At 36.5% G+C, this 15,249-nt stretch overlaps 1 protein-coding gene across 5 annotated transcripts in view; it reads left to right on the top strand.

Moving 5' to 3' along the window:
* The window catches only part of LOC114356989 (LisH and WD40 domain-containing Lis-1), a 34,881-nt gene that overhangs the window by 5,069 nt on the left and 14,563 nt on the right, over positions 1-15,249 (top strand). The window contains exon 1 of one of the 5 annotated variants that reach the window (XM_028310395.1): positions 10,756-10,800. The exons of the other annotated variants lie outside the window; for them this stretch is intronic. Within the exon in view, the coding sequence (XP_028166196.1) occupies positions 10,777-10,800 (24 nt within the window). The 5' untranslated portion in view covers positions 10,756-10,776. Of the gene's footprint in view, positions 1-10,755; positions 10,801-15,249 lie in introns of those variants that run through there. 5 annotated transcript variants of the gene reach the window in all.

Raw genomic sequence — 15,249 nt, 5'->3', positions numbered from 1 at the left:
GACCTGCGCGCTGTCGACCTTTGAAAGTAACAGTGTTCTTACAGTTTTCAAGTCGTTGACCCGGCTTGTGGCGCCTCACACTTCTACTTGGTGATCAACTTTCAAACACCCAGAAATCCCACCATATTTTACCCAAGCTTATGACATCATAATTGCCTGTAATCTTTTACGAGTGATAATTGCTATCGACAAACGATTGTCACTAAAAATCGGAGATAATCATGACACTTATCTACGAATGCATAAAAACAAAATTGCTCAGTTCAATTTCGTTACAAACAAGACGCCGAGTAGGTACGACCTATTACGAATTCTATTCCGTATAATTTTCCCATTCGTTGTCTCTTGTTTCGATCGTGAACTATAGCCCAAATGCCCTATCATGCCTTGTACCTTGGTACCCTTTGCGTTCGCTCAGCCGAAGTGAAAGGAGAGCGATCCAGTCGACACTTATCTAAACAAAGATGTGGGCAAGCTGTTCACACGCTATTGTTGCTCGAAAATTAAACGCGTCCAAGGTGTAACCTGTCAAAATGAGCACGTTAGACTTACGTAATCTAATTAGATAAATGTGATCCCACCAAAAACATTCTGTAAAAAATTAGCCAAGTCTCGATGGAGCTGCCTGTTTATCTCTAAAAAGTAATGAAATCTAGACAAAGTCGTGCCAAGTCTATGGTTCCTCACTGCGATTTCTTTATTATTATATTTAATGTTGTGTGACTTGGCCGTTGAAGGGTACCAAACCAGATGCTCCATGACACCATTGCACCAATCTGTCGCCAAATCCGCTACCGCAATGGGTATGGTTTTCCAAGTGCAATTTATTTTCCATCGTCAATACGATGGAAAATAAATTGCACTTGGAAAACGTTGATGCAATAACCAGTCAATTGTAGGCTTAATAAAGCTGCGTATTTCAATAATACTTAAATGTATGATTATCTTAATAAAGATTGTTCAACGGCCAAGTCACACAACATTAAATATAATAATAAAGAAATCGCAGTAAGGAACCATAGACTTGGCACGACTTTGTCTAGATTTCATTACTTTTTAGAGATAAACAGGCAGCTCCATCGAGACTTGGCTAATTTTTTACAGAATGTTTTTGGTGGGATTTCACTTCTTTTTGTAGAAAGTGGCATAATTTTTTTCTACGATATTAAACACAAATACACTCAACGACCTTTAAAATGGACAACGAAACAGAAATTGTTTTAATAACAAGTGCCACGCCATCTAGCGATGAGCGGTACAGGCGAACACCACGGTTGCCGGTGTGGCGCTAGTAGTATTGATTGTGAATGTGGTGTTACTCCAGATCTTCGATTTTCCTAGTTTTTATAGTTTTCCCTTTATGTAGTCATTAAACCCTAACTCTGTACCAAATTTCAACTCTCTGAGTTAATGGGAAGTACTAGTTCTATTTTGATGATCATCAGTGAGTGAGTGAGTGTCGTAAATGCGAAACTTTGCTTTTGCTTAACTTCGGAACTAAATGACCTACAGACTTGAAATTTTGGATTTTAAGTATGTGATTATAGCTTACTAGATGACAAAAATTTCTGCGTTCTGGTCTTATCCAGAGGTTCTCAAATAGAGGCCTGAAAATGCGGCGAAATGGTTCCAGTAAAGATGGTACGGCAGTGTTTGCTTCGCGCTCGACTTGGCGGGGGCACTGCCGTGCCCCCAGATTAGGCACTCGACAATATTGAGGTTTACTTTCTACATAAGTCATGTGTGCCACATTTGAAAGCTAGAAACTTCTTCTTTCTACATTTTGTAATAGATTCATTAAAACTCTGTTGTTATAATCTATATTTCAAGCTTTTATTTAAGTAGCAATAGTTGCAATGATGGTTGCATTTACTACCTACCAGATAAACTTGTCACAATAAAAGCTAACTTCTGGTGGGTTTAACTGTTTGCTGAAGAAAGGCATAAGGAATAATTTTATGAAGGAATAAGAATTGGCAATTGCACAAAAAATACCTCGTCAAATCCTGTAGCTCCAAAAAGCACTGCACTCGCAAAAGTAGCACAGCTTTTTCCATAAATCATCTGTGAATTCACTTGTATCTTCCTGGTTTTGAACAGTCACAGAAACCACAGAATACATAATTGTAGCAGAAACACGGGGAGCATTTGTGATTCCGTTTGAATTTGCTCCGTTACAAATCGGGGTCATTGAACGCGTGTGTTGATTAAAAATAACGATCACAAATTAAGAGCAACAGACTCATTTTGCCAAATACCTTGACTAATATAAGATTAATGTAACAGATCTGTTGTGTAATACTCTGAACGCACGTCGGATAAGCTTTGATCCGCTGCATTTGCAGTATCTAAATTGATAATTTTGTTAAGNGTGTATTTTCGAAAGTTTCCATTTATCCTTAAAGTTATCCATTCCAATTCCATTCAGCGAATTCCCATAAAGTGGTTTAACATAACAGTTAGCTATTCACAAGTTATAATATCGTAGAGCTTTTAACTGCATTACCCATTGCAGGTGGCTTCAACTAGAGTCGAGTCTCTCTACAGGTTTTTAACAAGTAGAAAGCAGGTGCTCTTTATTGATCAAATGATCAGTAGGTATAACACCAGGCAACTCGCCTTGCGTTCGGAATTCTCATTACATTCATACATATTAAGATCTTAATGCCTTGCTAATTAGTAGCTTTTATTTATGAAACCCAGATTGCCATTTTTAACTAGATTTTGAGCAATGGCCACTAATATACAAAAGAATAACAGTGAAAGTGTACCAACAACCACGTGCATAATGCTTCTAGTGTAATGTTATTCAAATTAGTTTGGTGATAACAATCTCCGCGGCCGGCCTGAGACCTCCCATTGGTTTGAATGAAGCAGGTCGAATCGAGAGTTGTCTTACTTTTTGAACACCCAAACAGAAAAAATCTTGCGTCATAGTTTATTACCATAATCGATCAAGATCATAATCTGTCTTGCATAACGGCTGATATAGTCATTGCCGAACATGTGTCTGAAAATCGATCGGTTCAACGATTATAGCTTTTAAGATGTTTGTAGTACAATCAACACTGTATGTTACTAAAGCGGTGCGGTTTTAATTCACTTTCCTCTTGCCTTACTTGATAAAGTAGCCTTGACTGACGGATGAATTTCTACTTTCGTCATTTTACCTTGAACAAACTTACATTTCGGTAAAAATTAACAACAAACTATGTTAATACATAATTATTATTTGCTAAGTTTATTCAAATATTTCCATCTTATCTGAGGTTTAAGTAGTATTTTTAATGCGTATTGTAATATTTATCCCATCAAAAACACTTGTCAAAAAAACCAAGTCTCGCAACTCAGTTGTTCTACGGTAACGGTTTTTAATCCCTAATTGCTGTTGCTTTAGTCTCTAACGCATGATGTTTTCACCTATAATTAAGTTTGCATTTAACAAGTGTCATTTTTTATAGTTACTTTTGTGAAGCCTCAATGTAACCTTGTTGGTGTTCAAATAAATAAATAAATAAATAAATAAAAAGTTGTGAGATCCATGTAATACCAAGTCCAGGCCAGGAAATCTTTAACGTTTTACATAAATTATTGACTTGGCCATCGCACTAAATAATTTAATTTACACGTGTTTTCATGAATTGCTGAATTGCTTCGAGAAAAGGATGGTGTGGCCGTGCCGCTTTTTTGCTCGACTTGGTGGGGGCACTGCCGTGCCCCCAGATTTTCTGCAATGCTACATGTGTATTCTCAATACTCAATACGTTTATTCTGTTCTGTTGTTGCTGAAATGTCATTCCAGTTTGTATAAAAGTATTGAATTTTAGTCCAGTCAATGAATGCCTTAACGACGGTGTAGAGAGAAATCCGTGGAACATAATTTCTGACCTCGGGACTTTATTAAGCCTAGTTAGATGGTGAACATGACAAAAGTCCCCGCCCTTAGCCCTTGAGCCGGCGGGGAGAGGGGGGTTTAAAGGTACCACTTTTCGGTTTTTCGCTTAATCCTCGGAAACTATGCGTCCTAGTGACATAACTACTATGAACCAAAAAAAGCTTATTCAATTTGCTACAGGTGAGACCGTCAAGTTTTTCTATATCTTGTATAGTTTTTGCGGCATCTGCTCTAGAAGGTCTGTAAAATTGGAAATTTTATTGTTGTCAACTTATGTTCCTTTCAGGAGAAAATCGACTAAATCAACATTGAGCAAATACTATAGACATGCGGGAGCATGTTAAGCCTAGTTCCAGGGAGGGGACTGCACGGTGCGTATATTTAGACGAATCAATTAGAGCCATTTTTGACTCCTCATCATTCAAAAACTACTGTGCATTAACACTTCAAATTTGGCTCATGTATTGAGACTTGCAAGATATGTACATCAGCTTCAAATTTCATAAATATACCTCAAACGGTTATTTAGGTATTGACGTTCAAAAATCGATATTTAGAGCACTACTATCTATCTATCACATGTGAAATGTTAAAATTTACTGGTTTTTTATTTGTTCCTTTGTATTTACATAACTACCTTTCTGGATGCCAAATTTGAACCTTCGAGGTCATCTGGAAGTGGTTAGAATTTGGTCTATAGGTCAGACATGTAGATTTTTGGACGTCAATATCTAAAGAACCGTTTGAGGCATATTTATGAAATTTAAAACTGATGTATATCTTGCAAGTCTCAACACATGAGCCAAATTTGAAGTGTTAATGCACAGTAGTTTTTGAGTGATGAGGAGTCAAAAGTGGCTCAAAGTGGTTCGTCTAAATATACGCACGGTGCAGTCCCCTCCCTGGAACTAGGCTTAACATGCTCCCGCATGTCTAGAATGATTGCTCAATGTTGATTTAGTCGATTTTCTCCTGATGGGAACATGTAAGACAAAAATAAAATTTCCAATATTACAGACCTTCTAGAGCAGATGCCGCGAAAACTATATAATTTATAGAAAAACTTGTCTATCTCACCTGTAGCAAATTGAATAAGCTTTTTTTGGTTCATAGTACCTAGTCATGTCAATAGGACGCATAGTTTCCGAGGATTAAGCGAAAAACCGAAAAGTGGTACCTTTAAACCCCCCTCTCCCCGCCGGCTCAAGGGCTAAGGGCGGGGACTTTTGCTATGTTCACCACCTAACTAGTCTTAATAAAGTCCTGAAGTCAGAAATTGTGTTCCACAGTTTTCCATCTATAATGCTTTATTGACTGGACTATTTTGAGATTTAGAATAATGTACACCGTTCTATTACGTTTTTAGATGTTATGTTTCAGTAACTCATACATAAAATCATAAAATACTACATTGTAGAGAGAGCTACAAAATTATATTAATCCATCACATCATTATTATGTGCCATCATCGCTGTACCAGTTTTTGTTTCCCTATTTGCCTATAACATGTTTGTCAATGTCAACATACTCATTTGTAAGGTTGTTGCAAAACTTGATGACACATCGGCAAAAAGTTCATGTTAACTTTAGCAAGGTCCTTCTTCACTAGTATACGCGAAAATAGTGTGTATCAAGGTTGTTCCTGTTTTATTTTCAACTTATCTCTTCTCTGTGCCTTAATATTATTGACAAATATATCCAAATCGATCTTAGCTCTACTTTAAGACCACTTTATATTATTTTGACTGGTTGTATTTCTATATTTGGACCAATCACGGTCTTGTGTATTTCAGAATTTCGTAAGCGGTCATGTTTTTTTGGGAGAATGAGGCGTGCGTAACATAACTACGAAATCAGTAAAAGGTTTCCGAAAACAGCAAAAATATGGACTTGGCAACTCTCGAAATAGCGAGCAACAACTGTAGTTATGATTGGTACGAGTAAAGTAACCTAGAAAAAATATTGTAATTACTGTCTGTTCCTAGTAACTGTTCCTATTAAAAAAAACGTAAACTGTGGAAAAAGCTCATAAACTCTTCAAGGAAAGCAGTTATTACTAACACATTATAGTTAATATCTTTCTTCATATCGTTCTCATGGCCAAGAATGAAGGAATGTAAGTCATTGTAAGGTTCAAGACCCGTTGCCCATCCGCTAAGCGTCTCGGCGCGCTAGGAATGTGGTCCTCGCCCGTTCGTGGTCATTCTGCCGCATGCAGATACTGCACTGGCAGATGCAGTGGAAGGCCGTATCTCCTGATAAATTTAAGACATTATTGTTATATCTTTCTTCAATAAAGCTCTCGTGACCAAGATCCGAGGAATGCAAGTTATTGTAAGTTCAAGACCCGTTGCTCATACGCTAAGCGTCTCGGCGCGCTAGGAATGAGGTCCTAACAGGTTCTTGGTCATTTTGCCGCATGCAGATACGTACAGAGCAAGGGCGTATCTCCAATTATAGGGTAGATTTCGATAAGTATTCTGGTATAATTAAACTTCTCCATGGATTCTTATTCATACGGGAAATTAATTACACCATCTAGCAAGAAATTGACGATAATAATCATGGATTTTCACGAACTTTCTGTATGCAAGCACTTGTCTTGTTTTCGTTGTTTCAGGTTTTATTACATAACTCTTAACTTCCAATTCATTCTCTTACTTTTTAAAGTACAAAAGTACTTATTTGGTATACTATGCGATATTCAAGTTTTTGAAAGTAGGAGATAAAAAAAATCTGAACTTATGAAACTGTAAGACTGTTGCACAAGTAAGACATATATTGTGGGTGATCCCATACTAGAGGTGCCTACTTGTAAATGTTGGTATTCTAATTGCTAAAAGTAAAAGTATTTTTAGAGGTTAACTTTGGATGTGAATCCCCAGAATTTGATTGATGATACGCTTTGTTGTGAACGTATCTTTCATCAATTAACGATTTCTGCAATTGATTGCGCTCGAGTCATTTATTGTTAACAGTCCAAGATGTTATCTGATTGATACGTAATATTGTTCTTGAGGCTATAAGTAGAAGAGCGGTCGATTTGATCGATGTATTCAAATTCATATTTCATTCTTTAGTCAGATCTTTTGTTATAACATGAATTATCATTATTCGCCTATCAGCCGATCTATTGCATATTAATTTAAAAATGATCCGCTCTATCTGTTTTATTCGCTCAGGCCTCAGACAAGACTTTAGTCGGTTCAGGGTGGATTCGACCAAACAAGAGTAAATATTAATCTCAGAAATCACAATAAATCGTCAGTTATTCGACTTTTTGACATATTTCCTATACTGAAACTGTCAATGTGTCAGTTATACCAGGAGTTATTCTCGGATAAAAGTTTGGTCGAATCGGGCCTTATTCTTATTTGTTCACAGGGTAAGTGAGAAAGTCTATAATTTTCCTTTGGCTCTTATGGTTTAAGAAAGAGGATTGTTTCTGTTTAAACTTTAAAAAATTCAAAATATTAAACATTGTAGGGTAAACCGTATAGCTATTGCCAACTTAAGGATTTCAAACACTTTGAGATGAAAAATTAAAGAAAGTATTTTCATTATCGACCATTTATGACTTTTTTCTTATAACTCAATAAACTGTTAAACAGAATATTAACAGTTTTTAGTTAAAACTTACGTAACTTGGAAAATATTGAAATAAATTTAAAATCCTCCAAAAAGTACAGTCATTGCCCATTACTTACACTAATTGCCCACATTAAAGCACAGTAATTGCCCAGTATCTTAAAACAAAATAATCATTTTTAAAATGACAAAATAAGCTTTAAATAAACAAAAGAAAACATTAAACTTATATTCTAGTAGTACAGTCTTCAAAATTTCAAAATAAATTGCGTTTGGCCTTATTAACTATGTATATTATCAAATATTTCTTGAGCTGATGTTGATGAGTCAGAATCGGCAGAGACAGAATCATCTTCAAAACATAGATGACGCAAAAATTTGAATTTTATATGTAAATTTTATATGTATTTATTTTTTATCTTCTTTGATATCAGTTCAAGTGGTTGCTCAGAATGTTCAATTAGCTGTTGGTTATTCTTCCCTTAAGTTGTATCTATTTCCTTACAATTAACATTTTCACTAGTAGATTTAAAGTAGGATTTTCATTTTTTGTATTTGCGTTTGAATTTATAATCAATTTTTTCAAGCCAAACCATATTTTTCAGCAATTTATCTTGTAGATAAATTGTTGGATACATCTTGTACAGCTTCGATCGCTTTTTGCATATTTTCTATGCTATATTGAACCTTTGGAGTCTTTGGCATACTGAAAATGAAACATTAAAAGCCATTTCAATATTTATGCCTGTAAATTGCAAAACAAGTCTAGCAATTAGCAACTTAAACACTGCTACTGCATGGTGGCAACACTCTAATAATAATTGCCCTGGGCAATAACTATACATTAACATATGGCAATAACTGAAATTATGGTGGGCAATAACTAAAAATATACAGATTTACGTGCAGTGATTACCCACCGTTAAAATCACCGTTAGAAATCAAATTTTATCAGTTCTTTTCATTGATAATGGAGAAAACACTTATAATTTCATCATGACTATCACCATTAGTTGAATATTAAATAACTTGCAAAAAATAATTTACCTCTAAGCAAGTAATTCGTTAGTAAAATTGTTAAGGCCTTTATCTGTTTGAGTAACATTTTCACCCGTCTTGACAAAATCCGCCATAACTGTTTTTTTTAGTGTTTCCTATTGTAAATTTTAAATCTACTGTACATTGATCTCGGAGCCATCTACTTAGTAAATTCAAATCTAACTAGAGTGATTCAAGGTCAGCACCTGACAATATTATTCTTAAAGCGGGCAATCACTACCAGTGGGCAATCACTCTCTGGTTTACCCTATATCATTTCAAAAGAAAACAGTGTGTCCCGTTAAAAGTCATGTCATGTCATGAGTCAATCACTTGCTCTTGCATTTGTTGAGACACTATTTTGTAAACATCAAGAGAAATTCACATTCTCATTACGTGTATGCCAGTCTGAGTATTGAAAGGATTTAATCATTTCGTTGCTCGGTCACGAATCTAATCAAATTAGCATGTACGAGATACTAGCTGTTCATTGAAAGTTTTTGTGGAAGTAGGTAGGTACATGATATCTACGTGCAAGCGCGTTCGTGGATGTCAGTTTCGTGCATCAAGTTGTTTGGTTTCCTGCCCTTTATGACGTCACCCCCTTTGAAAATAACCCGCCCCTGGCATTTCATTCCCCTTTGCTAGTCACGAGTTTCCCGATACTTCATTTACCCTTGCGACCTGCGATTATTACGTGCCATGAAACCAACGTCAACATAATAATGTCAGGTCGTAAGGCGTTAGCCGCGGTTCATGAAATGCGCAGGATTTCACTGAGCAAGGCTGTTGAAGAATTAAGCTCAGCTTGGAACGTATCTTTAACAAAACAACTTTCTTCAGTAACAATGCTAAGCTAATGTCGGTCAGGTTCCATTTCGGTTCAAAATGGCATTTCGTTGTTTTACAATAGTGCACAGTATCGTCAATTTTCCGTATTCTTGTCCCAGAAGATGAGTCGTAGCGTAGTCATTGTTTCATCAATTCTCATCATTGGTGCGTTATTATATCACGGAGGACATTCGCAGGCGGTCTCAAGAGAGGCTGATTGAAATAGCTCACGGAAAAGAGATTCGCAATGACGCAGTCGAGGTCTGACGTAGCCCACCAGCCGGCGCCTAGGGTGGGAGGAGGCGATCGATACCAAGCATGTGGGCGACCCCATCCCTCCACCCCCACAATATTACGCTTAGATTATCAACCTTAATCCCATTGTATCATGGTCTATTTTAAGCCAGCTAGAGGAGCAAGCAACGAAGAATTAAAATAGTCAGTTTAATTAATGCCTTCTTTAAGCTCTACATAAATAATGAGGCGGTAGTTTATTATTTTAAATCAGCTATATTAAACAATTCAAGGAAAGTATGACTTTTACTATAATAACTTGAATAAATGAATAAATTTATCAAACATTTCATACCATTTTTTAATAATTCCAACTTTTGAATACGCCATAATAGTAATTAACAAACATTAACAATAAACCGTTTGGAAAAGTTGAAAACAGAATTTCGAAAACGTCGCATTCGTAAGCCTAGTCTAAAATAAAATTAACATTTCATCGATGTGCACGGCCATGCGGTTCATATGCAAATGGAATGCTAAGACGTGCGGTACATACAAATTACAAACAACTCGTGTTCCGCACATCTCGGTCTTGCTTCGTTACGCCCATCTTGCTGTCTCATACCGTTAGTTAGTACAGGTGTCAAAACTAACTCAGATCTAACTAAAAGCTCAGATCAATCTTTTTTCCGTGTAAATCAGTTCCAATTAAGATACTTAAGAGCCATTTCACAAAAATATTCCGCGCGAATTTAGGTAAAAGCTGTCAACGCAACGTCAAAAGAGTAAAAAGAACGCTGAAATGGACAAAAAAATCTTGAGCCGTGACCGTATTAAGACTTGATTTAAGTTATTAATTTTAAGGTACAATGAGGTATTCAAACTTGATAAATTAATTTAAAATTTTAATAGAGTTTAATAAGTTTTTTATATTTCGATTCATAATGAAACACGAATAGGTATAATATGTAAAATATATATTAAGTACAAAATAAAGACAGTCACATAGTGAAAAAAAATTCTGCCCCCTTACAGCTCCATCATCGGACCCTGGATACGAAATATTCGTCAAGGCGAATCACACAAGCCCAAACTCCATAGGGTTCTATTGTTTTGTTACTTAGAGGCTATCCAGGACGTTGCTTCAACCGATAACACAAGTGCTGGAAGCGTTCAAGAAGGAAGCCGACATGTCCGGCGAGATGGACCGCAAGTTCGGCGGCCTCCTCGAGAAGAAGTGGACTTCAGTTATTAGGCTTCAAAAGAAAGTGAGTCCTATCTGTATGATTACTTTAGGTTGCTTCTGGTTGGATTAGTTAGAGGCTATCCAGGACGTTGCTTCAACCGATAACACAAGTGCTGGAAGCGTTCAAGAAGGAAGCCGACATGTCCGGCGAGATGGACCGCAAGTTCGGCGGCCTCCTCGAGAAGAAGTGGACTTCAGTTATTAGGCTTCAAAAGAAAGTGAGTCGTACAAATCACCGCTTTACGACACGAACGCACGTAAACGTCACGGCGGGAAAAATGACACAGGTCCTGCCTTGACGGGCGCTCGCGCCATACTAATCGATGTCGGCTTGCGCATTGTAATTTATACTGATATTCACATCAATATTTTGACAAAGTGGTTACTAATATTTAAACAATAACTATAGAAATCAATTTGAAAATTATAAATAACTTGAAAAAATCGAACTGCCTAAGGCGGGAATTGAACCCACGACTTCGTTCGTTCGATTTTTTCAAGTTATTTATAATTTTCAAATTAGTTTGAGATGCGACTCTTAACGCTAAAAATTAAATAACTATGTAGAAATCAATTCTACAATGAATATTCTTTATTTTGGGATACTTTTATTGCAGTTATTGCTGTGTTTTTAAACCAAAAACCACGATCAAAATGTGACGTTATTCTTCAAATTTGCCAAATTATTTTTAGATTTTACTCAATAATGGTAATGAAATTCAAGAATCTATTTCATTAATGGACTACAAGAATATATGTCCGATGATTACTATATATTTTTAAGCTTATTATATGAGCATAAATAATAGATACAGGACTTTGAAAATGAGTCTGCGGCAATTTTTCCGTAAAATGGTTGTGGGAGATGGGGCACTGTGAATTAAGCAAAAGAGTTTTAGTAAATCCGTTTCATTAATGGTCAACACCAAGGATTGACCTATCTTTCGCAGTTATTAAATAATCTCTGGGTGTTGCTTAAGATAGTAATTCATGCTTCCAAAATCTTAGAAATTCGCACGTAAATGTAAAATGGCTCTTAATAAAAGAAACTGGATCGCGGCAATTTTTATTTCAAAAATAATTATTTTTACTGTTTTACTTCCATATCTGCAATGCCATGTCGGTTTCATTTTGAGACTGTGAGATAGGCTTATAACTTTACTATAAAAGTTGGTTTATGCGGGGAAGACCAACTGTATAGCTACACCTCATAGCATAAAATTTTCAGACTACAGAATCTAAAATACAAAACCGACTAAAATACCCAGAAGCTATTTTCGAACGGTCTTGATTAAACTGCAGTTATTGATGTAATTATTCGAAACGTTGTTAAAGAATCTTTGAGTTTCCATGAAATTACATCATGCGAGCTGCGGCATGCGTTCGTTAATTAGTTTTAACAATTAATGTGTAATGCGCCGAGATGCATCTCGCCGTATGAAACATTTCGCATCCCGTGGTCGTGGCGTACGCTATCAGCGGTCATTATACAGTTCACTATCGCCTCACATGACGCATACACGTAATGATGAAGTTTCCGTTCTCGATACAAAATACTTATTCGTTGCATTTCGCAAAGAACATTTCCACAAAACAACGTAACTTGCGGTTATTCAATCGGGCATGGCTTCGAGTATTTGCATTACTAATTGGTATCGATTGTCACGTAATATTAATGGTAATGGCCTGCCATGTTAATTTGATAATGGTTGTCAATAAAACTCAGCCATTCACCAGTTTGATTTGGACTTTAGACAGCAATGTTTAAACGAAATCTAAGCGGATGGATATTACAGAAATGCGAATCAAATTGCATTTGGGCAGACCAAGTCTCTAACGCACGCACTGTTTGCTTGAATGCCTTTCGGTGTTTATGAGTCTGAATATTTGGCAGCGCGTTATACTCTACTTTATTGAGACGTTTATGCCGTAAGACCAATATTGATACATTGTACAAAATCTTTTCTGTAAATATCAGAAGAAAAAGTTTAATTCTAAAATACCGTTAACTAATCGTCGATTCGATTCCAGCTTTACGGCAGCCTGTTGCATTAGCAGAACCAGCTTGCTATTTATGAATGTTGCAATCTTGTATTTTATCCATAGTGTCATGAAACTTAAAGCACTTGTCCTTGCAATCAGACCCAACGACGGAAATGTATCGTGAAAGTTATTTTCTCAGGCGGTCCCCAGCTCGCGCCTCCACGCACGAAACCACTTTCGCTGAGCCCCAACATTTCTGCCGAACTCTAATATTGCCCCAAGTCTCAAGATAAAGCGGTGGCTCTAATGCGATGTGATTAGCAGCAATTTATGCAACAAAAAGTAATAACCGCGTTGGTGAATTAATATTATTACACTTAACACTAGAGTGCTCGCGCGGGTGACATATGTCACCCAGGGTGTAAAATTTGTAAATATTTTTTCAAGGTATCGAGCTACAGTGCTGCCTTCTCATGTATTCTTCGAGCATGTATTGTCGCACATTTTAGTAGTAACGCCATCTTGCTAGACGCATCAACGTGAGTGCAGAAAACATTTAAAGTGTTTGGGTGACGCATGTCCCCCGCGCGAGCACTTGAGGAATTGTTTGATCCCCTATCGTCGCGGTTTAAAATCAAGTTTACTTTCATGTAAGCTCAAAGTTATAATATTTAACCATTTTTTAAACATTTACAATAATTATATTGTTTTATAAGCATAAACTGATGCAAGAAACTAGTTGTTTTAGATTGTAGGCAATGTAGTAATAACTTACCTAGGACTATAAAATTAAAACCCAGGATTCTTCTGGGCTCGGGAGAACACCACCTAGCACAAAACTTGCCAGTATTGTGGCAAAGGACGATGTGTTTATAGCACAAGAGCAAGAAATGGAAGCACTCGTAAGCAAATGTAACAAGTGGAATAGGCGTTTTTGTCCAGATCATCAAATCATATCGTGCCCGAGTTGTGATCAAAATATCACAGAATAAGATCAATCTGTTGATTAACTTTCTAATTAGGTGATATTTTTGCCAAAATAACGGGTCAAACGACTATTTAAACTACTTTGGTCTCTTGGACTCTAAAATATTTGAAAAATATTGAAGTATTTCTTTTGGTTTTTAATAAGAGTTCATGAAATAATTTCTCACTTTTTTTAAATTATTTAGTAAGAAATATAGTTGATGTTTAATATTATAAATTGTTTTACTTGTATTAAATAAGATTATCAAAAATAAACCCATATCATAATGGGGGACATATGTCACCCGCGCGAGCACTCTAGGAGTATTTAGGGGCGCGAGCACTCTAGTGTTAACAAACCACGTTCTCATGGGCCAACACATCCAGTTTCTCTAATGGCTCTACATTCGCCACCTGACTCGCCAAATCTTTTCACTCGAAGAGAAGTCTATATGATTGCTCCCACGCCAACAATAGGGACACCCGCGAAACTGATTGTCTTTGAATCGATTCAATTTCACCTTACAAACGCCATGGATGACGTATTAATCAAGCAAGAAATTAGCTCCATTCAATACAGGCGGTAACAAAACGTTTGGTTTGGCGTCTAGAGAGTGATGCAGGTTTTCACCGAATTCCTAAGTTAGCAGAACGAAAGTATTGCCAATCGATGCTTTAACGGTCAGGATTATCTCTTGCGTAAAACCGCTTAATCGAGTTACGTCCAGTTGTATGTCGTAGTCTATTAACGGTTTGTTTGTACTTTGTATTTTATAGAACGGAGTGAATGACGCAATGCGCGTTGCTCAGCCTTCGTGTATGAGGCAACCACACTTGAGTCGTCCCTTTGACACCCAGGTACTCGCCGACCGACATCTCACACATGTCCCACAATGCGTTGGTTCAAAATGCAGTGTAACGTTGGAGATAAATGTAATGGTTTCACAATGGTCACTGATTAAAAATATTGAAAAATGAAGTCATAATAAAATAAGACATGTAAGGTAATTGACATTGAAACGGAGATAAATACAGCAATTGAAGGACAATTGATTAAATTAATAAGTTAACACAAACAAGAGCTTATTCACAGCGAGGTACAAATTGAAACATTTTTGACCTCTGAAGTAATTTACCGTTGTGCGTGAAATTATTTTGTTACGTAATAATAGATTGTGCTCGCCTTCTAAAGGATTTTAGTATTTCTTTTAATCTGGATCTAAGCTAAGTAGATCTCCTGATTAACTTCAGCGTTCGCTTTTTTCGAAAACGTAACTTTAATTATATTTTATCCTAATAATAGGTTGGGTGTCTACTGGTTCTTGAATTACACACTTTAAACGTACATTAAGATAACCATTAAACTGTCTCCCAGTCCGACGACCAAATAATAACTTAGTAGGTCTTTCTTGAAAGACCGGTTGACAAACATAGTCGTCGTATTACGTCAATGCATGTACTATGCTCA

The sequence above is a fragment of the Ostrinia furnacalis genome, unplaced genomic scaffold, assembly GCF_004193835.3.
Source record: "Ostrinia furnacalis isolate ACB-3 unplaced genomic scaffold, ASM419383v2 OfSCF3015, whole genome shotgun sequence".
NCBI lineage: Eukaryota > Metazoa > Arthropoda > Insecta > Lepidoptera > Crambidae > Ostrinia > Ostrinia furnacalis.
Note: the sequence above shows the minus strand (reverse complement) of the source record. Positions and strands in the feature narration are given on the sequence as shown.